A 26,754-nucleotide genomic window follows, 5' to 3' on the forward strand; every position below is an offset into this window, starting at 1 on the left:
ATTCAGTGCCTAATAAGTCAACAAAAAATTGCTTTCAAGTCCTTTTAGCTTGGCCATGATGGAGATTCGAATCTTAATTTAGCAAATACTTTACTCAACAATTGTAGAAAAAATTTACAATCAGAATTGATTCGGATCACATACAATGAATTTAGTAATCACACAATTTTAGCATGATGATAAACTTGTGCCATCCAATTAAATGTGTTCAAGTAATATCACGTTTTTCTCAACAAAAGCAACTAATTATGTTCAGATGATTGTGGTACAGCAGTAAGCTTGATTAAACTCCCTGGGAGAAGAGTGTTCTATCGATACTGGTACTTGCCTTCCCCATTTTCATGGAGCTTCTACTTCCCTCGTTCACCCCGATATTTATTTTCATCCTCTTCTTGTTCATGGCTGTCAAAATAATAAAGGGATCAAAATCCAGGAACTCAAGCTCAAAGATGCCTCCAGGGCCCTGTAAACTACCTCTCATTGGGAACTTGCACCAGCTGGTTGGTTCACTACCCCATCGCCGCCTCAGAGACTTGGCCAGAAAATATGGACCCTTGATGCACCTCCAGCTCGGTGAAGTTTCAACCATCGTAGTTTCTTCTCCAGAGATTGCCCGAGAAGTTATGAAAACCCATGACATCAACTTTGCAGACAGACCACTTCTGGTTTCCGCTAAGTTGGCAAGTTATGAGTATACTAATATTGGTTTTTCACCGTATGGAAATTATTGGAGACAGCTACGAAAAATTGCAACCATAGAGCTCTTAAGTGCAAGGCGAGTCCAATCGCTGCGATCAATCAGTGAAGAGGAGGTCTCAAATCTCATTAATGCCATACAGGCTAATGAAGGATCAGTAATCAATCTCAGTGATAAAATAGTCAGGTTGACATACGGCGTAACAGCCAGGGCGGCTTTTGGGGAAAGATGCAAAGATGAAGAAGCTTTCGTATCATGTGTATTGGAAGCCGTAGAGGCAGCTACAGGTTTCTCCCTTGTTGATTTCTACCCTTCTGTTAAAGCAATTCATATTATTAGTAGATCGGATCTGAAGCTTGAGAAGCTGCATCAGAGGAGTGACAGAATACTGGAAAAAATCCTGAATCAGCATAAAGAGAAGGCAAGGACACAAATGGGTGAAAGAGGAGGAAAGGAAGATTTAGTTGATGTTCTTTTGAGAGTCCAGCGAGAGGGTGACCTTGAATTTCCCCTAACTGACAGCAACATCAAAGCAGTCATCTGGGTTAGTATAATATTACTTTAATTTGCTGAAAGTACTTAGAATTTAAACCCTTTGCTACTGAGGCTGTTTGGTTTAAGAGATTTATAGATTACTTCGTTAATCTATCTTTTATTACTTATATTATCTTATTTGATTTATTAGTAATAAAAAATTACAGTAATCTTCTATTATCAATACTAACGTAATAAGTAATATTATATTTATTTTAGGTATTAAAATATTACTAAGATAATATTGATTTTATTATAATTATATTCTTATTTATTAATTTTTTAAGACAAAAATAAATTTATTTTTAATTAATATAACAAATAATATAAAAAATATTTAAAAATAATTATATTCAAGGGTATTTAAGTAAAATAAATCATTAGTATTCTTTTATTACCTTTAATTAAATACAATAATTATTTATACCTATCAAATTTTATCAAACATAATAATCATTTATACTCAATAATCTTCTAAGAAATATATCTTCAAGATAATTTTTCTATTTTAATAATAAAATATTACCCAAACCAAACACTCCTAAGAGTTATGTTACGTAAGCAAACTAACTTAGAAAGTTCACAGCAGATATTTTAATTTCACTATTTTGTTCTTTGTTGGCTGCATGACAATAGTGTAAGGATATTTCATCCTCAAAGATAGAGGTCTTCTTCTTTTTATTATTTATATATATATATTCGTGGCAAAAATCCCTTGCAAAATAAGAAAGAAAATTCTACTAGTAACTATTGAGTTATTTTATAAGTGAAAATAGATAAAGAGATAAATTGATCATGTTTGCCGATAGAGTTTGATCAAACAGAATAAATGGTTGGAAGATTCACTGTTTATAAATAAAACGATTCCTTGTTGGATTATGAGTCAACCTGTTTGGACGATATGTCTAATTAACAAATATTACTTGTATATCTAATTACTCACTATGTAATGCTAAACACTTACTTTTATATAATTCTCATGAATTTTTTTAGGAAAATCTCACTGCAGAACGGTATACAAACTGAAAAATTATTTTGATTCTATGAAATGGGCACTGAATAAATTGTGTCCAAGCTGATGATTCATTAATTTGTTTTTTTTCCAGGATATTTTTAGCGCTGGAGGTGAGACATCAACAACGGCTTTACTGTGGGCAATGACAGAATTGATAAGAAACCCAAGGGCAATGAAAGAGGCACAAGCTGAAGTAAGACGAGTGTTTAATGGGAAAGGAAATGTTGGCGACACTGAAATTCAGGAATTGAAGTACTTGAAATCAGTGGTAAAAGAAACCCTAAGGCTGCACGCTCCTGCACCTCTTTTACTTCCGAGGGAATGCAGAGAGAGTTGCGAGATTAATGGGTACAAAATTCCTGAAAAAACCAGAGTCATTGTCAACGGATGGGCAATCTGTAGAGATCCCAGATATTGGAACGAGGCTGAGACATTCTATCCTGAGAGATTTCTTAACAGCTCAATTGATTTCCGGGGGATGGACTTCGAATACATTCCATTTGGAGCTGGAAGGAGAATTTGTCCAGGTTTGACCTATGCACTACCAAATATTGAGCTGCCACTGGCACAACTTCTTTACCATTTTGATTGGAAGCTCCCGAATGAGATGAATCCTGAAGATCTAGACGTGAGTGAGGTCTTTGGTATAACTTTGGGAAGGAAAACAGACTTGATGCTGATTCCCCTCACTTATCGTCCTTAGTATTCTCTTATAAATATTGCAGAAGAACATGACAAATGCAACTTATGTTTTCCTTTTTTTGGTTTTCCAGGTTTGTCCTTCTGGGTGATTATGATTTTCAGACTATAGAATGTTAAGCATGTTAAGCTTTGTTTGCTTCAAATAAGTACTGTAAAGTATGCAGGAAAATAAATGCATATGCTATTATGCTTAGTTTGGAGAATACAGTTTTAGAGACTCTGTTTTTCTAAACATAAATTCTAATATTTAAACCTCCCTCCTCTTGTGGGACTCATAGTTACCGTAACAATAAAATTATATGTACAAAATTAAATAATTTTAAAATAAAGATAAACAACTAATTACATTATGAAGTTTTTTTTTAATATATAATTTAGTATCTGCACATAATTTGACTCTTACAATACTTTTGTATTGTCCATTCTATGTCATTTAGTGGAGCTCAAATTTTATCTCCTACCCATTTCATTTAAGATAAATACATATCTATCACATAAATGTCTTCAAGCTTATCCCACAAACCCTTTCAATGTAATCTTGGTCAACACAATATATTTGATTTTGTGGGTTAGGGCTAATCTAATGGTATTAACAATTCTCTTCAGAATCTTACTTCAGATACTATCAATCATTCCCTCAAACTTAATATCCCTATCTAAAATTACTTTGTATATCAAACAAAGAAATATCAAATATAAAAATATTAGACATACCTCATGACATTTAATATATCTACTCTAAATATAAGTCTCGAAACTCTTCCCTTGAATCGAGTTCTTCCTCTAGTCAAACTTGTCTCTTCCCATGTCACAAACCTCACTTTGATACCATTTGTTGGAGACGCAACACTTAGATCCATGAAAAATAAAAAAAGACTAATCAAAAAGAAAATATATAAATATATGATTCAACCTAATCTAAAGTGACATATTCTAAAATTTAATAAGTTATTTATTTATGACTATATGACATTTAGAAAAGTAAAACCATATAACTCCTGCCAAACACTCAAACCTAAGAAATCTACGAACACAAAAAGCTCAAACTAACATACTCCAATCAATTTATAATTTTCTTTTTAACAACTATACCACTTTTAGAGGAGAAAAGCAACAAAATTCCTTACTAACACTCAAAATAACCCACCAACCCAAAAAGTTTGATTACACTCTTTTAATAGCTACCAGACACTTTACACCCTTTTAATAGCTCAATTACACAGATTCAAGATAATATCTCAAGATACTTCTTGTCTCTTTTTTCTTAAAGCACATAGAGTTGGTTTACAAAGTGTTTTTCGATACAACTTCACCAGCATGGAATCAAACATAAGTGAAAACATGCAACACAAAGTTTACCATATTAAACCAACATATTGCTTATTCTATTCTTCACTAGCTTCTGGTACCTTCTCATAAACTACTTCCAACTCCCTGAACCTGTGAGAAAGGAAACACCGGCCGTTAAATCGTTGTTGGAGGCATATGATTACTGCAAAAAGGATGCCAACAAGCGGGATAGTGGCGTCCCAAGCAGTGGAGTAAAATCTAAAGTAGGGTCTGCATATATGTATGAACAATCAAAATTTTGAACATAGTAATGAGCCCTGTAAAGGTCATGTGCATGTGGCACCAAGCGAACCAAGGTGAATCCGATGTTAAACAAACAAGAAAGTGCCTTTTCTCTTAAGTTGTAGAATATGTTGAAGAGGATTTGTGGGAAAAGGAAACCATCTAGGATTAAACCAGCATAAGATCTCAAGTCCCACCAAAGAGAATGTTGATTGGTGTCAAATCGAGAATAATAATAATAACATTGTGTTGAAAACCGAACATTGTTGTTCTTCTAGCTTGCATAAAAAGTTGCTAATCCTCTAGCTAGATACAATGGCAAAGAGACAAATAACGCCTTCTTCTCTGCAGTCCACAATGCCTTGTGGTTGTTGTCACCCATTCGTTTGGACCATGAAAACTGGAGTAGACGAAATTGTAACAGAAAAGCCACCATTGCGACTATTCTTACAATCACTTCGTGCACTTCTAGCCATCCTCCGCTTCCTAGGAAGACACTTTGGTGAACTTAGGTTTGTAAGAACAAGGCTTCAAAGTTCAGCACAAGAACTATCATGTGACCCAATGTCAAAACTGTGAGCATAAGAAACAAAATGAAAGCCAGAACTCTGGGGTTCTTTTTCACATACAAAAGTTGGAACACTATAAAAACACAGGCAAGTGTGTTGGAGACTAGAGATCCATTTGTCATATTGATTTTCTTTCCCGGATAGTGTAAGAAGCAGTTGAAGTGACATGGAGATAGGCTCAAAGTAAAGAGGATCAGAATCGTTGCAAGCACTTGTAATGGTTCCCCTAATATAAACCCCATTTTCCTTTGCATTTAGAGGAGGAAACTGAAGATTGACAAGAGCCTCGCAATCCATTGAATCGTTTTTCAGCTTCTGATTGCTCAAGAAAATATATCTGCAGCCAACCATGCAAAGGCACCCAGTCTCAGGATCATAAGTGCTTCAACAAATTTTTTGACTCGCCTGTATTTCTCACTCAAGGATGTATTGAATAAAGTTTTGACACTATCCAGTCACACATAATAACTTGGTGAGAGGCTTATTTTGTAGCTGATGTTGGTGGTGTAATAACGGGTTTCGAGCTTTAGATTGGCATGGAGTAATAATCTAATGACTAGGAAATTTGATCGCCAACAGAGACCTGAAGTGAAGAACCCCACCCAGTTTCCTATCTAGAGCTTCTAACTGACATATCAAAGCTCATTTCATAAGACTACCCATCTAGGTATTTTTCCCCACCATTTCTAAAGGGTGACCTCTTCAAGCATGACATAGTTTTTGCTTTCTTTAGTTGTTGTGTACATATACTTCAGCCCTGGAAGCCGCAGCCTGTCATTTTCAGTAGTTCAAAAAACAATTCTGTCAAAGTAACTGCCACCATTAGCAATTTTCTGACTCTAAATTTGGCCAAACATGACCATTCTATTTCTGATTGACCAGATTGTAGGAAATCTCAGGGTCAACTTTATGGAACAATCCTCTACATGAAATAAGAGTCATCCAAAGCACCATTGTCGCTCAAGATTTTGCAATCAACAATACATAGGCATTTCTTCTTCTAATCCCATGTACCTATTGGGAAGAAAACAATTAAACTAACAAGACCAAAATCAAACTCTCCCTAACTTGATTGAACTATATGATAACAAATAATCAACAAAAATATGATTTTATCACATCAAACAATCAAAAGCAAATATAATAGTAAAGAACACTATAATTTAACATAAAAACCTCTTCAATATAAATAAATCAATGTATTATATCATAAATAATGGTATACAATTTTCAACCTATAAACAAGTACACAACTATCCAAAGCAAAAAAACAAATTGATAACACAACAGCAAAAAAACAAATTGATAACACAACTGCAAAAAAAGATAATATCACAACAAACTCGTAAGCCTATATCTTACGTTACAAGCACCAAAATCAAATTTCCACCGTCTAAAATATATCACTAGATGTGTCTAAATTACTGTCAAAATTTGAGAACAATTCAACCGTAGACAAAAGAGGAAAAGACATTTCTCTAAGAGTCGTTTAAATAGAATTGCATTAAACAACAAGTCATATTTCAACACAGATAATAATTTACTTGAGAAATAAAACGTAATTTCCAATGTTAAGAATAAAGAACAATGAATCCAAAAATCATAAAGATCCAATGGTGAAATTGAGAAAAACGAAAATCTCTTATAGATATGCATTAAAAAACCAAAATGGTGTTTTTTTGCTCTTCTCTCTTTTTTTTTAACTTTTGTGTATTATTTATATGTATATGTTGAATCTTATTTTGCCCTAATTTATGAGTATATTGGGTTGGGCTTTTTTCATTAAAATAAATTTGGGTAAAGAACCTAAAAGCCAAACAATTTCTTCCCCAATGATTTGGATTGAAAGGATTGTAATAGAAATACCTGGAAGAGCTACAATTCGGAAATTCCACCAAAAACCTTAAACTTATTCAAAGACATCACTCGTGGCAAATATCCAACAGCATCACCAAAAGGATTGCAAGTCTTTAAGAATTGCAATCACTTTCATAATCCAACTGAAATTCAGTGCATGTACTCCTAAAGATGGAGCAAACAGTTTTACTAACCTGTAAACTGAGTTATGAGTTCTCTGCTGCGACATTAATCTCACCAGAAAACTCATTTTCGATTGATTCTTTTGAAGCCTTGGTGTACATGTAATTTACTTCAGGAAATATCAACAAGGAAATCGGTTCGAAGTAACTCAAATCCCCAGCAGAACTCAAGCTCCGCAGAGTTCCACTAACCAGACTAGTAATGTCACTTGATATCCTTACACCATTAAGCTTCAAGACAGAAGAATGATGAAGAATATTACCTTCTGAGGAGAAACTGGAAGTCTTTCCCACCATGCATAGCTTCCGGGAGATATTGACCAGAATCCTTTTAAATTGAAATTCAAAGCCCCCTCTCCAGACCTCATACTTCTGAAGACCGATTGAGCATATGTCATATCCTGATCCCTAACGTTCAGTTTCCAGCTATGTAAAATCAAGCCCCCATCGACCTTGAAGATACCTGGATCATCAGTGCCGTAGACATTTTCAGTCTGAAACAGCAACGTTTTCCTCTCACTTGATGAGTATTTAGATGGGTTTGGATCTAACATTTTATGCCCACCCTCCCAGTAACCATATTGGAAGGTTGGAAATGGCAAGGTGGAGAATTCAGGATCGTTTGGGGTTAACTCAGAGACAACAGAAGCACAGTTATCAGAATAATATACTTCAGTTCCAGTGCAAGAGACCATGGTTGCACATAAGAGTGCAGAAAGAATTAGGAAAGTTTTAGGCCATGGCAGCTGATGTCAGCCAGGTCAATTCTGATTGATAATCACCCAAAACGCCACCAATACAATAAACAAATTTGAAGACTAGGGTCATCTACTATCTAGACAGAAGCATGAAATCCTGATGATTTCAGCACAAATATGGTCTTCTATGTTCTTAGTAGATGAAGGCATGAAGTACAAATCAGGATAATTGGGCTCATTAATAATTTAATGTCTAGTTTGATGCCCAATACAATAGATCAGTCAGTTTATGCATTTACTGGCTTACACATGCATACATAGAAATATTAGACTATTGAAGAGAAAAATGTAATATGTTTTCACGTTCTTGCTGGTCCTCATGTTTACCTTTCTTGCCGTAATTAAAAATTTTAACGATTGTCACATTCAATTCCCAATCTTGAAAATGAATAGAGGTTAAGAGATGTAATAGCAATCAACTTTCAGAATTTTGAGTTCATAAGTTACCTTAAACATTGTGAACTCCATAGCTATATGTTTGCTGTTAATTTTTTGCTTAGATATTATAAAAATCTATTTGTCTATATTTGTATGAACCTAATAGCATCAGAGTCCTTATATCCTCTAGTGAATTTCCTATATTTTACTTCAACATAACCTGGCTATATTTTGCTTGCAGATGAACCCAAAATTAACCAATTTATATCAGTTGTTAAGATTGAATGAACAAAACGATGATCTATCAGTGTTTGGCAAGATTTGTAACCCTTTCACAGAAGAGCCTACATACACCTATATTCCTGGAAAGTGCTCCAGGGATTGATGCCATTCCAGTTGGTGATTACCAATTGTATGTATATTACATTGCATAGTAGATAGAATAGTGGGATGTTACAAGTATGAAAGGAATTTGCCAATTTTTTTTTTTTAAATATTTGAGTTAGTTTCATATAACTCCAAGACTATTTGAATTAATTTTATGTAAAAAAATAAAAAAAATCAACCAACCATATTTTTATAAACTTTGTCTTAAATAACTAAGGTGTTTTAATATAATTAAATGACTTTAAATTAAAAATAATTAAAAGAGATTATATTGAAAACATCAAGAGTTGTCTAAGAAAAGTTTGTATAAATAATTTATACATTTTTGTATTATAATAGAAAAGTTAATGCTTAGTAATTTTATACACCATATTCTTGTCTTCGCATGGAAGAAATGGAGATTATTAATTTTGTTTTTCTGATTGAGTTAGTTTGAATTGAATAATATTAATTGATTTTAGAGATAACAATTAATGATGGTAAAATTAATATTTTACTAGTCAAAGAATTTAAATAAGGAGACCACTGATGGGTAGAATATTCGTAAATAGGGACTAAAATGGGCAAAATGATGAAAACATTTTTAAATAAGGGGTAAATTCGTTATTTTATTAATAATATTAAAAAATATATAATTCATTAAGTTTCTCTTTAAGTTTTAAAGACTAACAACTTTACATCTGTTTAAAGTTTTTTAACTTTGAAAAGTTATATTTTTCCCCAAACCTAGGGTTTTTTTCTTTACTCCTTCAGTCATCATCTCTAATGTCGATGACCTCCTCTCTCCACTCTAAACTGTTGATCAACGCACGAGAAGAGATCTGGAGACACTGGAGATTGGAAATCTCTTCATCAGAATTGATCCCTTCGTCGGAGAAGAGATCTCTAGTCGTTGGTGTCTTTAGATTTATTCTCGTGTGTCAATCAACAATTTAAGGTAGAGAGAGGAGGTCGTTGAAGCTAGAGATGGTGGTCAGAGAAGCGAAGAAAAAAACCCAACATCTGGGGGGGTTTAAAGTTAGAAAATTTTAAGTAGAGATAAAGTTGTTAATTTTTAAAACTTACAGAGGAAAATATAATGAATTTTATATTTTTCTAATATAATTAATGAAATAATGATTTTATTCCTACTATTAATAAAAAATTCTAACAATAGTTGACCCATAGATGAGACTTTGGATTTTTCAAATTGTGTAAATATGACTTTGAGAACACATTAAAACTTGGGTGGGAAATAGTCTTTTGGCCTAATAATAATATACAACTTCCTCAATTTTAAATTATAGATCAAATGTGGTATGTTATAATTTGTGCATAAAATTACATACAAAATTAGGTAGTGTTGTGTGTGATTATTGATAAAAATTTTGTGTTTGGAAACTACTGTTGACAAGGTATTTTAAAAGAACGGCATATTTGTTCATATATATATATATAAAAAAAACTAATCGTCCAGTGGTCGTACTAATTATCTCACTGGTTCGTAGTTTGAATACTTTAATTGGATAACCAACTAGTTTAACTTATTTTCAAATTATAATATATTTCTAAATAATATTAAGCATTTACTACATTTTTAAAACATAAAATATATGAAACAATTGACACTCTATTACATAGATAAAAAAAACCAAGTACAAATTTTATCATTAATTTAAATAATTTTTTATAAATTGTAACTCTTTTAAATTTTAATAAGATAAAAATTATGTAGTATTATGTAAATTTGGTTTTATTGGTTTTACATAGTTTTTTATGATTCAATGAGTTTATCGAGTTTAACCAAATTTCAAATAAGTCAAATTTCAATTAATTTTATTTTCCTTTATATATAGATCGAACCGAATTATAAACTAATTCATATTTAATCAATCGAACTAATCAATGCAATCTAGTTTTTAAAAAACTGATTGTAATGTATAATGTCGAAAGTTGGAAAGTTGGTCAACTAATAAAAATAATTAAGATCAAAATTTGTTTATTTTTATTGAATTGGGCATTTTTGTCCCTCCGTACTTTGGATTGGATGGCGGTAGCATAGCATTCTAATTAAGCAGAAAGTGATATCTAATTCAATCCAAATACTGTCATTTGAGGAAAAAGGAATGTCACCTAAATTCAGATATCCTACAATTAGAAAATTAATTGTTACAGGCCATTATTAATTTCTTCAGCAGTGGATTATTTTGGTCACGATTTGAATTTTGAGTAGATTAGAATTTGATGTTATTTTAAATTCGATTTATTTTATCTAAATTTATGATAAATATCCGAAAAATACAAAGAGAGTTTGGAGCAACTTTCCCTCCCATTCATTCTGATCAATATTAATCTTATTAAAATTCCAACTCTTACCAAGTTAATCCAAAACCATGAATTGAATTAAAGAAATGCTTTGGTCCCAAGTCAGAATCATTAAGAAAGAAGTGCTTTGTTTCTCTGTATCTCCATTGAACTCTTCTTATTCATGGCTGGTATAGTTTTTTATAATTGTATAACATCACTATGATCATATGCTATTTTCGCAGGTCTTATTGGGTTTCAGTAATTCAGTTTGTTGTTCTCATATATATTTTCAATTTGTTGTTTTTCAGAAAACTAACCAGTTTCCCTTGCAATGCAGGGAGCAGATGTTCAATGTCTACTGTGGGTTGGAGCTTAGTGAGTTTACTTCTTATGCTTCATATTTACTCCTTTGCTAGCCAGGGAGATGGGGTAAGTGGGGAAGCCCAATTGTACAGGAGCCAACATTTATTATTTCGTGAACTAGAAGAGGTAGAAGAGGAGAATATCCAAATTCCCCCACCTAAAGGAAAACGCTCACCACGGGCTGCAAAACGAAGGCCCAAGAGGGCAACCACATTGACTGATGAGTTTCTTGATGAGAATTCCCATCTTCATCATGTGTTCTTTCCTGATGTGAAAACTGCCATAGACCCAACGAAGGACAATGGGAATGATAGCTTTTATTACTATCCAGGGAGGATTTGGTTGGATACTGAGGGAGCTCCTATTCAAGCACATGGCGGGGGTATTTTATATGACCAGAAAACAAGGTCATATTATTGGTATGGAGAGAATAGGGGTGGATCCACCTATCAAGCTCACAAAAAAGGACCAGCACCGGTTAGTTATCTCTTTTGATTATATTTTGTTGTCAAATAATGCTTAATACTGTTTACTACTCATTAAAGCTCACGGTACAGTTCCTAGAGTCAACTTTCTCTGTGTCTCTGCAAGCCTTGATGAGCAACTGTAATTCAATTATAAAATGCGAGATTGGTTTGTTGCTTACAAGAGCTTGGATTGCTGAGTTTTCTCTTGGATTCAGGTTCATGCCAGAGGAGTTAGTTGCTACTCCTCCAAGGACTTGTGGACATGGAAAAATGAGGGCATTGTTTTGGCAGCAGAAGAGACAAATGAAACTCATGATCTCCACATATCAAATGTGCTTGAACGACCAAAAGTGATTTACAATGATAACACAGGAAAGTACGTAATGTGGATGCACATAGATGATTCCAACTACACTAAAGCTGCTGTTGGTGTTGCCGTTAGTGATTCCCCAACTGGGCCTTTTGATTATCTCTATAGCAAGCGGCCTCATGGATTCGACAGCAGGGACATGACAATCTTTAAAGATGATGATGGTGTAGCATATCTTATCTATTCTACTGATTACAATACCAATCTCCGGATTGGACCCCTAACGGCAGACTATCTCAATGTAACAAATGTTGTGAGAAGGATTCTTGTAGGAGAGCGCCGGGAAGCCCCTGCGCTGTTTAAGTTTGAGGGAATTTACTACATGATCACATCAGCCTGCACCGGATGGGCTCCAAATGAAGCTAATGTACACATTGCTGAGTCAATTATGGGGCCATGGGAGATAATGGGAAACCCCTGCATTGCAGGGAACAGAATTTTGCGGCTTACTACATTTTTTTCACAGAGTGCACATGTGATTCCTGCGCCAGGGCTTCCAGGTTCGTTTATTTTCATGGCAGACCGGTGGAATCCAGCTAACTTGAGTGACTCAAGATACATCTGGTTACCTTTGATAGTAGGGGCACCTAGTGTTCGACCGCTTGGGGACAATTCTGGCCTCCCGTTATGGTCAAGAGTGTCAATATATTGGCAGAAAATGTGGAGACTTTCTCCAAGATCCAAGATAGAGTTTTTGGTATGATTTTAGGTACATTTTTCTATATGACTTTTTTTTATTTTATGTTGTTAACAGTTTCATAATGTTAGCTAATCCTAATTCTTATGAGCTATTGATTGTTTTGTGGATTTGGTAAAAGTAACATTCAATGAAATAGCTAAGTTGAAGTAGGATTATGTGCTAGCCATACAATGCTGAAGCTAAGAAATTTGCTCAAATTGGTATAAAGGGGATTAGCCTTGTGTGTGGGTTGTGGTAACTCTCAACTAAAAGAAATTCAGCGAATCCTGTTTCGCCATGTTGGTGGGCTGTTCAAATTTCATACATTAGAGTTGCTAATGACTCCATTAGACTTTGCAGTTTGTTGATTTCCTTTTAAAATGAAGAAGAAGATTCAGTCATTCATAACATTAAGTTTAACAGCTAACTAGTTAGTTACTAAAAAAAAATAATTTTTTTCAAAAATATTTTAAATTTTAAAATTAGTTTTTCTTTGTTATGGCACTTCCATAAATTCTATAAATATCATTCATTTATTTTTTATCCATTACACTCATAACGGGCAAACATGTGGGGTAGGCCGGGTTTGGACTAGATTGACATAGGCATGATTAAAACAAGTATGGATAAAAAAACATATTGTATTATATAGGTAGAAAATATGAAGATCCGCACCCGGCTCTGAACCTACGGGTTACCCATGCAATATTAGCCAACAAGGTTGAAAACAACCCTGGTGGAGTATGCTTTTACTGGAGATTGGGGTTTAATACATCAAGCAGGTCATGAAATGCTTTGTCATGCATCTGTGGGCTATGGCTCAAACGAACTACAATATTCAACATTCACCGAAGGATTGATTACCACTTTAAATTTGGAATGGGGTTGTACTTGACTTGGGATGGTCGTTCCATAAATAAAACATGTGTTCCTATTTCCTTCAACTTCGGAAAATGATGAGTAAAGACTTGCTTGAATGACTGTTACCATTTTGATATATTTCAAAATTGGCATTCCATGTTCAATCTTCATCTTTCGTTCTTTAGTAGAACAATCAACCCTAATGAAGTAGAATAAGCTTTCCAATTTTGGAATGGCCATTCTATATCAATTCCTGTGTTTTCAAATTTAGACACATTTTGGACATGACTTATGTTCTGCCTTAAACAGTATCAAGCTCAATTTTAATCATTTTTCTTGGTCTGTCACATCAAAACACATAAAAGTCTAAGCAAACAAACATATGGAATAAACTATTATATTAAAAATCAAGAAAAATAAATATCATATAAATTAGATATGTTAATTGGGTAGAACAAATGGAGATCTGGCCTAAAACATAAATTTGAAGTCTAATCTGACACTGTGACATGTTTGGTCTGGCCTATGGGTTTTCTGAGTAGAATTATAGGCTTTAATATTAGACCTATAAACTGGCCCAGCATAGTATTGTTTACAATTTTTTTTTTTAAAGATAGAAACGAAGGCTTCTATATGTTTTAATTATTTTTTAAAAAAAATTTCTATATAAGCCAATCCAAATTCTTTTATTTTTAATTTTATTTACAAATCTCTCAATCTCAATTATTTTATTATATTCTCAGTCTCATTTTCTCTCATCAACTCTCTTTCAAAAATTGTTTAAATTTACAAATAACAATTTTTTGTTTTTATAATTTCATTTTCATTTCAATTTTATCATCACAAAATATTACAAATAGATTCAATGTCAGATGCATTCAGAACTTTGGATACTAAGGACAAGTAGATAAATGGTATGATATATATATTTTATTTATGTTTGTAATTATACAGTATATAAATTAATTTATTTGTACTATATTATAAACTTATAATATTTTTTATCATATAATTACAGTATTTCTCCGTCACAAGTGAGAGATTATAAATAAAATATTTAGGATATTATCCTCGATTTTAATAATTGAAAAATAATTTGTATTTAAAAGTTTTAATTAAATTTTTTTTTAAAAATTGTTTAAATAGGTTGGCTCGTTTAAGGTCTAGCAGGCGTTAGACCTTTAAAAATCTATAGGCCAACCCGGTCTGAAGACCTATTACTGTGCAAGACTAGGGCCCTACCCGACCTATAAACTCGATGGGCTGAGCCCAAACCGACCTAACTCAGCCCATTAACGTGTTTGATATAAACTATTTAAATACATTAGTTCTATGAAATTATTAAATATAATTACAAAACATAATGCCACTTTGGTTATGCATCAATTGTGATTGCTCACTAATGTTTTCAAGAATGGGAAACCAAATCCAGTGAAAATGCAAATTTGAAAAAACTTTGAAGTCAGATTCCAAATCAACATGTGGGATTCATCCAACAAGATCTCCCACTTTCATATTTTATACAACAATTGATACACGAAATTTGTATAATCCTAAAACAATGACCACCTGATGATGAAGCAAGACACACACGTGTGAAACCCAAAGAAGTTTCCTTGAATCACACATGGTGATGTAGAATCTCACTTCAAAGTTTTTCAAATTTGAATTTCCTAAAGATTTAGGGTGACAAATAGGGTTTTCACACTTTGTATCCAACTAATGCAACAATATCATAAATTTTGTTTATCAGAATTACTTAGGAAGATACAATAATGATACAGAAAACCATAACTGGATAATTTCATTTTACCACCATAATGAAACATTTCTAAAAAAAACCATGTCCATAAAATATCACATATCACTCTCTTTATAAAATACCATTTAACCCCTTAATACGTAAAATATTAGAACTCCCCCAATTTCATAAAACAAAAGTATAATTATTTTTTAGTCTAGTAGATCACACGCCTGCCCCAAAAAATGACTAGATTCCTCAATTTCAACCAATTAACCCTTAAAATCCTATGAACTATTAATTACAACAACAACATAACAAAATATAAGGTAATTAATACACTAATCTTATTTGAGGGGCCTATAATTTTAGCCAACTCTATATATAATTATCTCAAAAAATGATAAGTTTCTCCCGATCTCAAATTTTTCAACACTTACAAATAACCCCAACACTTTTCACCATCAAACTCTCACTTCCAACTTTTATTATCAAATTAATACTAAAATTGATTTAGTTTTAATAAAGCCATTATATTATAAAAGACTTTAGGCTGGATGAACCCAGGTGCCCAAAGCTCAGATAGAGATTCAAAATTATTCAAAAGCTTTGAAATTAATGTAACTTCAACATGTAATGTAATGAGTTCTAAGATGTAAAGAAGCAAATTGAAAATATGGGAATCAAACTTTTTCCAACGTGTTGGCTTTTAAATTTGGTCCCATAACATGATTCATTCTTTCAAGAGACAACTAGCTAGATAGTCTTTGTCAATGATAACAATAAAAATGCAAGAAAGCATCCGACTCCCTTTTAAATATAAATATCTATCTGTCTTAATTAAACAAACAAATATATGAAAAGGGGGGCAAGTCTTCTCAAAAGATTAAGACGTGAACCTTGAAAAGTAGTTCCCTCTTTACAACATCACCACACCACCTTCAACCATATGTATTTTTTTTATTTTCAATGTCAATCTTGTCGCATTAGCATATTGGTTGAATTAATGAGTAATCTGAAATTAATTTGGCTTATATATTTACGTAAAATCAAGTGCTATTTTGATATCATTTAAATAGAATTTTTAAAAATAAATTATGAATTCAAATCTCTATCATATTTATAAAACTCTTTAAAATATTTCTAACTATCAGAGCTACCCATAGATTAATTTACACGATACCTCCAAATTTTCATAAGTGATAAGGCAGGAGGGAATGGCTCAGGCTTTAGAAAAGCTCGAAAGAGATATGAACAAAGCGTGGATACCACTATTGACAAAACACCTTTTTACAGTATTCCCCATTTGCAATGGCCGTCCTAAGATTCTATTTCATTTTTTATTATTCGATTGCTAATCCACCACCACCCTTAATTCTTAATTAAACAATTAACATTCATAATAAGCTGATATCACTTTCTTACACCAACCCCATTTTGATTTTTAACATATTTTTAAATAGATTATAATATAACAAATTAACGTGACATACCAACCCATCTATATAAGAAATTAAACTATATTACATATGCAATATGATTTCTTTATCTTGAAGATCATGGTTTAGGAGTGCTAATTTGTCTTAATTGTGCATTTGGTCATCATCAAGATTCAAGATGTGTGGTATATATTGAAAGTATAATAAGCGTTAAGAGTAGGTACATTCATCATAAGTCATACTATTCAAATTCAGTGAAGATGAAATCTATTGACAAAATGTAAGCTCTAGTTATTCCAAGATTGACTCTATATTCATTAGTGGAATAAAACTATATATACATATTTTTGAGTATATAAGTAGATATATAAATTATATATTATCATATGATTAACTAAATTCAAATTAAGGTTAAAGTAATATTCAATCGTATAATAACATATCATTTACGTACTTATTTATATACTCAAAAATGTATACGAATAGTCTTATTCTTATAAGTTTAGAAATAAGGTTTTTATAAGTAAAAGACATGTAAATATTAACTTATAACGATGATTTTATATATATATGAATACTTATCTCAATTAATAAATGTATGAATTTTCTTGAAAATTAATATTAATTACAAAAATTAAGATTTAATTACTCATCATCAAATGATTTTAATTTCTTCTTCTAATATTAATCAATTAACACACTTAAGCTTAATAAACAATCTCCCACCCATGCATGCACGTGCTAATGAGGAAAAACCATGTCACACGTGCGAATTTAATCACTCTCCAACTCCAAAACCATGGGTCCAATTAAGCTTTTTAAGAAAATTAACACGATTGATTCATCTGGATCTTCATCAATGTTTCTTCAATCTTCAATCATCAGATCAATCAATCAAGGCCTCCATGCACTCGCCCAAACCACCTTCTGCTCTTTCCACAACAAGAATATTCCAGCATCCGGGCACTGTGCCATTGACCAGCCTTCCTTGTACCTCCTCAACAAGGCGCGTATGTCATCACACACTTCATCGCTCAGCATGCTAGGGATAAACCCTGCTGCATGGAGACGTTGCGACCAGCGCGTGGACGACTCTCTCCGTTCGATCGATTCCGATGGTTGACACGCCACTAGGTCCACCATTGCACGGCCGGCTGCCCGCTCAAGCATCAATCTTTCATTGCTTGTTCTTGAGAAACTTTCATCTAATGACTCAAAATAAACCCTAAACCATCTGACACATTCTTCAAAACCCTTAAGAAATTCAAAGCCATCACTACCCATATCAAGATCGGCTTCTTCTTCAACAACAGTGATTATTCTTGGTTGTAGTCTTCTTAAACTTGATATCAGAATATCTCTACGATTATCAACGGCTTTGATTGTATGGAAAGCACCAATACAGTTTATAGCTAGAGCTTCATCTTTTCTGATATCTAGTTCAGCTAAATTTAGATCAGATAAATCACCAACATGATAAATAACATTGAATTTAAAAGGCACACCCATAAGCCTAGCAAATTTTTCCATTCGGTTACCTATTTCTGTCATTACTTTTTGCACAGTGACTAAACTTCCACCACCAGTGGATTTTGTAGCCACAACAGTGGTTAGCCTCAGGTGCGGGGTCTCGTCCGTACGAGTGGCTAGGGCTTCGAGAAAAGTAGGCCATTGTGTGCAATATGTATTACTAATATCGATGATATGTAAATTGTTTTCACCTTCAAAAGCTTCCATAATTGCACCATTACAAGCTACATGACCAAAAGTAGTCCAAGGACTTACCTCTTGAAACTTCAATACCATTTTTCTTGTTGACTCAAAAGAGCAAGTTTTTTCCGAAGCAGAAGCTAAAGTACGGTAACACCGTTCTCCAGAATCCGTCATGCGACTAAACAAGGCTTGAAGAAAGTAGGAAGCGAGCTTTTGATCGGTGTCACCATAGGGTGAGCTGAGTTCGTTGAGCATCCACATCAATTGCTGAACGCGAGCACTGTTTTTATCGGCAATAGCGCGTGCAGTTTCGAGGAGAATATTGGTAGCCCAGTGAGAAGAGAATTCGAAACTGAGGTCACAAGCAGGAGAGAAAGAGAAGTCAGTGGGCTCAAAAGGTTGATGGGTAGGGGTGCTAGTGTTAGTGGTGCTGGCGGTGGCTGTTGTGGTGGTGTTAGAAGGGTGGGGTTGATGATAAGGATAGTAGTGTTTGGAAGAAGACGAGGAGAAGTCTTCTTCATCCATGAAATCATTGAAGCATTCTTCGTCTTCTTGCTGGTAGTGATTGTTGTGGTTGTTTTGTCTGGAGGATCTAGAGCTACTTGAGGTTCTGCTAGAGTTGAAAGATTGATCGGATTGGAGACTAACAAGTCTAAACAAAGTATCCATTTAACATGAAAGAAGCAACATCAAATATCAGTTTGTATCAAGTGAGAACGGTTATTTTTTGGGGGGGATTTGAACAGAAGGAAGAGGGTGATGTTTTTGAGTTTTAAACAGTGAAATTAGGACAGGAGAAATGATTAAAGGAGGATCTTAAGATTGGATTTTAGTTTAAGTTTTTTCATTAACACAATATAAGAAAGCAGAAGATGGGAATCTTTTAGTAAAATAGCAAAAACAGTGCTTCTCTTTTTGTGTAATCGATGAAGAATGAAGTGGGGTTGGGGTCTTCTTTTTCTAGATAGCTTATGCTTTTGGGATTCCTTTATTTTTCTTTATATAAAATTACATTAAAGTATTAGGTAAAAACTGACTAACATATATTGGGTTCTCCGATAGAAATAGCTAGGAAAGTTAGAAAAGAGCTGCGGTTTTAGAAATAGAATTGGGTCTGACAAAAGACGAAAGAGGATAAAAAAAGGCAAAAAAGAAAACAAGGGCAAATGGGTTAGTGGGTTAGCTTTTCATTGATATAATAAGAGTTTTAGTGGGAGCAGGCGTGCCAACTGGGTTTATTGTATGTAAAGAAAGAGAAAAAGAAAGAAATGAGTAAAGCTGCCGGCGTGCCTCATCATAATCAAACCCACCATGGCCATCACCTCAACACAACTAATTCACATTCCTTGCCTCCTCATCCCTTTCCAAACTCTGTCAAAATTTCCCTTACTTTTTCCCCCTTTTCTATACAAAAATACACCAATCCATACATTGAATGTTGTCAATTATTTCATTTTATAATCTTCTGTTCTAATACCAAAATCTGTCCCTTCTCTAAGTTCTAGGGCATGCTTTCTCCACTTTTCGTTTTCCCCCTATCTATCACTAATCAAACTTTTCCCTAATATATATAATCTCTCCCACCACAACTACAAAACTAGGCCATTACTCTAGATACCACAATGCCATTTATGGCTTGGTCTCCTCCATCCCACTTGAGTATGCACCTCTTTTAGCCTATCTTCCTAGCTAGTGTTAAGTTGGTTCAACATGATTGCCACCACAAACCAACATGAGTGTCCATTGTCTCTATTTTGTTGTCCTCAAGCTCCACCTTTTAATTCTCTTTAGAAAAAGAATCTATAGTCATCCTTTCATACATTTATCATTCACATTCTGCAAGTCAACCGATTCCTTTGTAACTCTCTGAATGAATGGTTATAAGGTCATATATATATTGTTGGATGACATCATAGCTCCATGTGCTGGTTTCTTCTTTGTTTTGAAAGAATATTATGGTTTTCGGATATTCATGTTTCCTATTGAACTTTGTTTTTGTTTTTCTCCATTAGTCATTCGGAAGAATTCAATGTTTGGACTGTTTGTTCTTTGTAATCGATAACCTGTTTGAGGTAGTTTTTCTTAGGATTCAGGAGAGCGCATTATATTGGTCCCGCATCTTCCAATTTTCCCAAGTATTATATTATATCCAATTGTTGTGGATGAAAGGGATATTGGGTCACTCAACTGCCAAAAATTCTTTTAAATTTTTTCTCTTTGAAGGATTCCAATTCCCAAGGACCACAGGCAAAAATATTGTTTATTTGGTTATGCATATCATTCAAAATAATGTATTATTCTATGATGTTAATTGCATACATACTCAATATTATTAGTACATTAAAAAACCAAAAGACTTAGACTTTCAAGGCTTAAATTAAGGAATGTTCGATGGTGTTCTGGGTTGTTAGCTTAATTGCTTTTAATCAGGATTATTAAATTAAAATGTTTAGATGAAATGTCACTGCCTCAACCATAATAGAAATTCTGATTAGGAACTTATTTTTAATTTATATTATATATATGTGCACCTAGCTTGGTGGGGCTAATTATTCTTATTCTAATCATAAACAGTAGATAATGAAATTCTTCCATTGACAAAAATGATTAATGAGAAATCAAAATGTTACGATCAATCAAGAGAAGAAAGAAATTAAACTGCATCAGTTTGGAAAGTAATTGTGGGGTTAGAAAATTCAGATATATGGTCCTTGCCAAGAACTTTTATATATCCATGTCTTTATTTCTCTTCACCTTTGCTTGAATTGACTGCAAGTCTGCTACAGGAACCCCACCTCCCTATATAGCAGAAATGATTATTAGCTGACCTGCAGAAATAACGTTTTCAATGGAGAATCAATTGGCAAAATCATTGAGGTGGCTTGATGGTCTCAACCCATTAACCACTTGTTTCTTGACTGACTGCAGTCGGACTTTTTTAATCAACTGATGATGTTAGGAGAGGTCCTACATTTAAGGCTTAATCAGAGTAGTTAACCTAATTATAATGTAAATAAATTAATTAAGATATCTTTTCTTAGCTATGTCACACACAACAAAAAATTGAGACCCGTGATTGGATTTAGCGGCATGATGAAGGCTGGAGCATATTCAACTTAAAGCAAAAAGAAGTGACGAAAATTTTGCAATGTTTGGGTTACTGAATATAAAGTAATTTCTAGGAGGAGAATGAGTTTCTTTAATGGTGATAACTTGAATGACAAAACTAATGGGGTGGCCATGATCATAATAATTCACTCCGAGGAAAAGCCAAGCCTAATAAAAGTGCAATCGTGTATTGGTGGTCCTATGTACATACTCAGGATGATGCTCATGTTAGAGTGAAAGGAAGTAGCTTCCTTCCGACTTCGCACTGACTGGCGTAACCAATTGCGTTGCTTGTACGTCACACAACGACAGCATGAATGAGTAGAGAAACAAAACACTTGACTCATTTAGTGGGCCAAAAGTGTGTGAGTTTATGCATGCTTCTGCCGAATATATGAAAATTATCCTTGCAAAGCCTCTTGATGCAGGACACTGAAGAAGATTTTACGTGGATATGATTCCCAGCAGAATAATAACATCATATCATATGATCAATTTCTTTTGGATTCTATACACTCTGTATGTTCCTTGGAAGATTAGGTAAAAAACTTTATATTTACACCGACAGCTGAGGTGTTGCTTGTCTAGTACAAAAAAGAATATGTTAAGAACTGAATTACCATCTATTTTTCACGTTTCTGCGGAGAGAGGGATTGATTGATTTAACTCATCTTTTCTACATGGAAAATCCTATTGTCAATAGCATTCGCCTAATAAACAATTCTGCAAATACACCAAATTGCAAGGAAACCAGAACCCAGATGGGCCTTTCAAGTTCTAAAGTATCCAAGCAGCAGCCATCACTCATCAGTTCAGTTAATACCAGACTTTGTCCACACAAGAAAGACAGACAGAAAGAGTAGAAGTGGAACCAGCTGGAGGGTACAGAAAATACAGTTTCTAAAAGTAACTGATCAGACACCCTTCAGTTATTCTGTAAATTGGAGGGAGAAAGAGAAACCAACAAAGGCCCAAACGCCTAGGAACTCCACACCTACTTCTCTTTAATTGAAAAAGAAGAGTCATAAATTATTTACACAATGAAGGTGTACAAAATAAAACACCTGAAAATGAAAAAATGCTACCGCCTTTTCTGTTTTATTATTCCTTAGCTTAAAAATTATGTTACAATACTGGAGAATACCAGTGCAATAGTATTCACCGTCCAAAAATGTGGTACAAGATTTGATAAATCTCCCCACCCAGAAAAATCTTTAATTTCTCCTGTTGAAACTCCCACTTTCCTTTTCTTAGCCACGGTAATTGCAGTCAAAACTCTGAAATCTGCAGCCGATTCAATTTGTGCATTCCTTGATTTCAATTACTTCCCCACACCACCACCACCACCACCAATTACTCCAGTTTCTGTTGCTTCCGCACCCGGATTGCTATACCATGATAAAGGCCTGATCACAAAGGTGTATTTTCGTAGGCCCAAAAAGAAGGAAGTGGGAGATGGTCCAGTGGAAAAAAGAGAAGGTGATCCAAAGAAGCCCTCAGCTGAAGATTCAGAGAGCAGTGATGAGGAGGGCAATCTGGGAATCAAGGAAGCTGCACTGGAACAAAATGATCTTGTCCATCTAGTTGGTACAGATGGCAGCATGTGAGGTGGCAGAGGAGAGAATTCTGTTAGGGACTTCACACCCTTTATAAGGCAGAAAAAGAAGGAGAAAAGCAGGACTTTTATTCTGGAGAATTTGTTATTTGTTGGCAAAGTAGACAGGGAGAGGACTGGCTCTCGAATTCCAGTACTAGTTTAGTTGTTATAAGTGTCATTGTTATTTTTCTGCTTGCTTTTCCTTTATTTGGAGAATTATGAACACTGGAAGTGAAACATGTTATTGCTGTCATGGATTAATGAAATGAGCTGCAGTTTCCTTATTATTTCTTGCATTAGTTAGCATTATTTGCTTGTTTGGTTGAGTGAAAAGTGCTGGTGTTGCTTGTTGGATGATAATATTGGAGTCTGCTGTTAGTTAAAATAGAACAGGTGTTCTGCTGTGGGAAGAGTTCATAGGATTGGATTCAAAGTTTGTAAAGGAAACCTGCCAACTTGCCAGGTTCCTAACATACCATGAGCCAACCTTATCCTGATACACACCAGGAAAAAGATCAGCTAGTATATTGGAAATACATAATAGCAAATGATATTCAAAAGAATCCTGAAACAAACTTTATCTTCATCCTCAGCATTTTCCTCTTCTTTGGCCTTCTCTTCCTCTTCTTCATCCAGTTCCGAGTAAGGATTGACAAACACCGTTACGCCGGTTATCTTAATCTCCTACTCAAATGATAGAAAAAGAACATACAAATGAGGGCAGGATTCAATAATTTAATTTAAGTCAACTAATTTATCATTAAGGCAGAGTCCAGCAACTAATTTGATCACAACATACTAAAGTATCTTCATATAAATCATGAACTTTGTATTTCTAGATACACAACATTGAATTACAATGAAGCTAGTTTGATGATTGACCTTCCAGATAACCTATGTTACCAAATTATATACTGATTCATAAGCCAATATTAGCCAAAATTCAGAAAGCATAGAGAAGCACTAATATAAACAGAAGTCCTGCCTCCCAAAAAGATCATATTCTAAATACACACTGCATGTATCATAGTCATTGACAAACATTTAATTGTAAACAAAAAGCAGTAAAAACTAGATACAGATTTAGAATATATGTAGTTCTGGAGAGATTAATGCAGAAGATAGAACTCACCTGAGGTTGGTCATTGTCATCAACAGGAACCCCTTCTCCATTGCTGCCAATGTAGTCAAACCACCAACAACTCCTACAAAAACTGTATGTTTGAAAATTAAATGACTTGCAGATTTATACAAAATGAAAAACTGGGAATCATTTGCGTGTGGGCCACTGTTTGCCATACTAACAACACCCCTTCCAGAGTGAAACAACTTGGAGTTCACTTCATCTTTGAAGGGCTTTCCCAATATAGATTCACCTCCTCTTCCAGTACCAGTAGGATCGCCACCCTAAATAAGAAAATTCAAACAGTGGTACACAATAAAATTTTACTAATATGAACTGTTGCAAAGAAACAAACTCCTTTATAACAGCCCCGCTCGCAGAGTGTAATGAAATTCTCACATGTTCTCGGAATTATGTCACAGTGGAGCTCAATATTTAAATCACCATGTGTTGTATGAAGTTGACCATAGCCTATCTTTTGGGGATTTTTCTCAACTTTGACATACTTAAACTCATTTTTGGTGACAGGATCATATGAGATTAATGTGAAGGACCGTGATGCAGCACCCATCGTAAACCTTCTGGTTGAAACTGAAGGTTTTTCAGCAATAAGCCCAGTCCTCGGCCTTTGTATTAAGACACACAATTGCCTATTGTAGTTTCTGACGCTTTTACAACTCACAGTAATGTGCTAATAATGACCAAGAAAATCAGAACTTCTGCCTTGACACGGATATCATCAACCTTTCTTAAAAGTTCACAAAATCCGGAACTTGGGGCTGCTGCAGGGGTCAGTAGAATATTCAAGCAGATCACTACAAGAGATTTATAAGTCCATAATTCAACAACTCAACTCATCGATGTCCAAGCAACAAAACAAAGTGCATACAGAAGTAAAAATAACAGTCCACTCCGTTGGATTACACTAAACTTAAAACCAAAATAATCAAAACCTGTTTAACTCAAATTAATAAAAAATTTTAAAAATAAAATAAAAACTCACATCATGTCGAATACGGTGCCATCGGCTGTACACACAGGATCCTCAAATGGCGTAAGCGAAAGCCTGCACTAAAAAGTATCCAATCAAACATAACCACATGTTCGTGTGCGTAAATGCATAGAGAAAGTGACGGCGAGTGGGTAAGTAAGGCGTACGCGCAGAAATGGAAGCGGAGGCGTTTGAAGGGAGTACGGATTTCTTTGCGCTTGGTGCCGCCCCATTCACTGACCCACTCTGTTCTGGTTATGAACATTCGGTCCTTGCTGTGTTGTTTCTTCCTACAGCATCTCTATCCGATTTACAATAAAAAAGCATTGACGCTATTAGCTTTGTTGAATTAGGGTATTCTGTGTTCCGTTAATGTAATTTTACGAGGGTTGAATCGGTTGACAGTCTGTGACGGTGAATTCGCCGCCGACGATGTCTGTGGCTGCAAGAGATGAAATGTCGGAATTATCTTTTGTTTGTAAAAAGCCCAATTAAAGCCCATCCATGGACTTTTAACTACCCCAAAGAGTTGTAATGGGCCCAAATACCATTATGCGTGAGTCGCTAAATGGACTCCTTATCCAAGTTTATTTCATAACAAATTGGCCGAAGGACTTTATCCCATCCAAAGCTTCCTAAGTTTCCAACTATTATTTTTCAAAAATTTAAATACCCATCTATCTATTAATTTTTACAGGTATTATCATAGATAAAATTATTATTTCAAAATTTTATTTTAAAAAATAATAATTTATCTTCATTTCTCATCTTATTTTTTAAAACTAACAATTTTTTTCTTAACTTAATTTTAAAACATTATTTTTTCACCCATATTATCTAAGGTTTCTAGGGTTAACATCGCCCTCTCAAAATTCAAAACATTACATTTATACATCTAAAAAAGTCATTCCCTTTTTCCAACATTTTTTCTTCCTAGTGATTCACTCCAGCGCATTGTCAACCCCACAACCGACGCCTTCTATCCCTCTCTAGTGGTTTTTCAATGTAAAAATCCTCAAATTTTTGACCAAAATGATCAAATGTGTCACAACCAATCTATGCACAACACAAAAATCTGTGCATCGATCAACTCACAAATTAGTTGAACGATGTTACATGAATGACATCAAGATTCATGCGATATCATCTAACTGATCCATGTGTCATGCAAAGATCAATTTCAACAAATTTGATTATTTAAATCAAATTTTTGATAGTTTTCATACCAAAGAACCACAGAGGAGAGAGAGAATATGTCAATTGTGAGGTTGATAACATGTCGAAATAAATCATCACGAAGAATGGTCATCAAAAAAAGGGATAAATTTTTTGATGGTGTAAATACAATGTTCTAAACTTTGAAGA

General features: G+C 34.1%; 4 protein-coding genes across 13 annotated transcripts; 2 read left to right on the top strand and 2 right to left on the bottom strand.

Moving 5' to 3' along the window:
• The first annotated feature begins 294 nt into the window (after window positions 1-294).
• On the top strand, window positions 295-3,151 carry LOC123217753 (cytochrome P450 71D10-like). Its single transcript, XM_044638883.1, has 2 exons — window positions 295-1,241; window positions 2,338-3,151. The coding sequence occupies exons 1-2, from the start codon at window positions 342-344 to the stop codon at window positions 2,947-2,949; spliced, it is 1,512 nt and encodes a 503-aa protein (XP_044494818.1). The 5' UTR covers window positions 295-341; the 3' UTR covers window positions 2,950-3,151.
• Window positions 3,152-8,560: 5,409 nt separating this feature from the next.
• On the top strand, window positions 8,561-12,840 carry LOC123221642. Its single transcript, XM_044644553.1, has 3 exons — window positions 8,561-8,676; window positions 11,246-11,777; window positions 11,983-12,840. The coding sequence occupies exons 1-3, from the start codon at window positions 8,561-8,563 to the stop codon at window positions 12,838-12,840; spliced, it is 1,506 nt and encodes a 501-aa protein (XP_044500488.1).
• Window positions 12,841-17,517: 4,677 nt separating this feature from the next.
• On the bottom strand, window positions 17,518-19,486 carry LOC123216520 (protein SHORT-ROOT-like). Its single transcript, XM_044636956.1, has one exon. It carries the CDS (start codon window positions 19,237-19,239, stop codon window positions 17,752-17,754), a length of 1,488 nt encoding a protein of 495 aa, XP_044492891.1. The 5' UTR covers window positions 19,240-19,486; the 3' UTR covers window positions 17,518-17,751.
• A 3,170-nt stretch (window positions 19,487-22,656) lies between these two features.
• Window positions 22,657-25,878, bottom strand: LOC123211648 (peptidyl-prolyl cis-trans isomerase CYP65-like). Of its 10 annotated transcripts, none has more exons than XM_044630491.1 (7): window positions 25,557-25,874; window positions 25,402-25,464; window positions 24,408-24,489; window positions 23,852-23,959; window positions 23,748-23,762; window positions 23,584-23,590; window positions 22,657-23,021 (listed from the first exon to the last, which is right to left on the bottom strand). In XM_044630491.1, exons 1-7 carry the CDS (start codon window positions 25,652-25,654, stop codon window positions 22,996-22,998), a joined length of 399 nt encoding a protein of 132 aa, XP_044486426.1. In that variant the 5' UTR covers window positions 25,655-25,874; the 3' UTR covers window positions 22,657-22,995. The 10 variants fall into 10 exon arrangements, 6 of the variants coding, with proteins under 6 accessions (XP_044486426.1, XP_044486415.1, XP_044486394.1 ...); XM_044630480.1 differs by having other exon boundaries at window positions 23,748-23,768; XM_044630459.1 differs by lacking the exon at window positions 23,584-23,590 and having other exon boundaries at window positions 22,657-23,072; window positions 23,752-23,768.
• Window positions 25,879-26,754: the final 876 nt, after the last annotated feature.

Source organism: Mangifera indica, chromosome 1, assembly GCF_011075055.1.
Source record: "Mangifera indica cultivar Alphonso chromosome 1, CATAS_Mindica_2.1, whole genome shotgun sequence".
Classification (NCBI taxonomy): Eukaryota; Viridiplantae; Streptophyta; class Magnoliopsida; order Sapindales; family Anacardiaceae; genus Mangifera; species Mangifera indica.

Bases quoted from the DNA above. Each gene is read 5' to 3' on its own strand.
- LOC123217753 (XM_044638883.1), top strand. From the start codon at position 342: ATGGAGCTTCTACTTCCCTCGTTCACCCCGATATTTATTTTCATCCTC. The intron at 1,242-2,337 runs GTTAGTATAATA...TTTTTTTTCCAG, and splicing joins ACATCAAAGCAGTCATCTGG to GATATTTTTAGCGCTGGAGG.
- LOC123221642 (XM_044644553.1), top strand. From the start codon at position 8,561: ATGATCTATCAGTGTTTGGCAAGATTTGTAACCCTTTCACAGAAGAGC. The intron at 8,677-11,245 runs GTATGTATATTA...GTTGTTTTTCAG, and splicing joins CCAGTTGGTGATTACCAATT to AAAACTAACCAGTTTCCCTT. The intron at 11,778-11,982 runs GTTAGTTATCTC...TCTTGGATTCAG, and splicing joins ACAAAAAAGGACCAGCACCG to GTTCATGCCAGAGGAGTTAG.
- LOC123216520 (XM_044636956.1), bottom strand. From the start codon at position 19,239: ATGGATACTTTGTTTAGACTTGTTAGTCTCCAATCCGATCAATCTTTC.
- LOC123211648 (XM_044630443.1), bottom strand. From the start codon at position 25,654: ATGTTCATAACCAGAACAGAGTGGGTCAGTGAATGGGGCGGCACCAAG. The intron at 23,960-24,407 runs GTGAGTTCTATC...TCATTTGAGTAG, and splicing joins ATGACAATGACCAACCTCAG to GAGATTAAGATAACCGGCGT. The intron at 23,769-23,851 runs GTTTGTTTCAGG...GGTGTGTATCAG, and splicing joins ATGCTGAGGATGAAGATAAA to GATAAGGTTGGCTCATGGTA.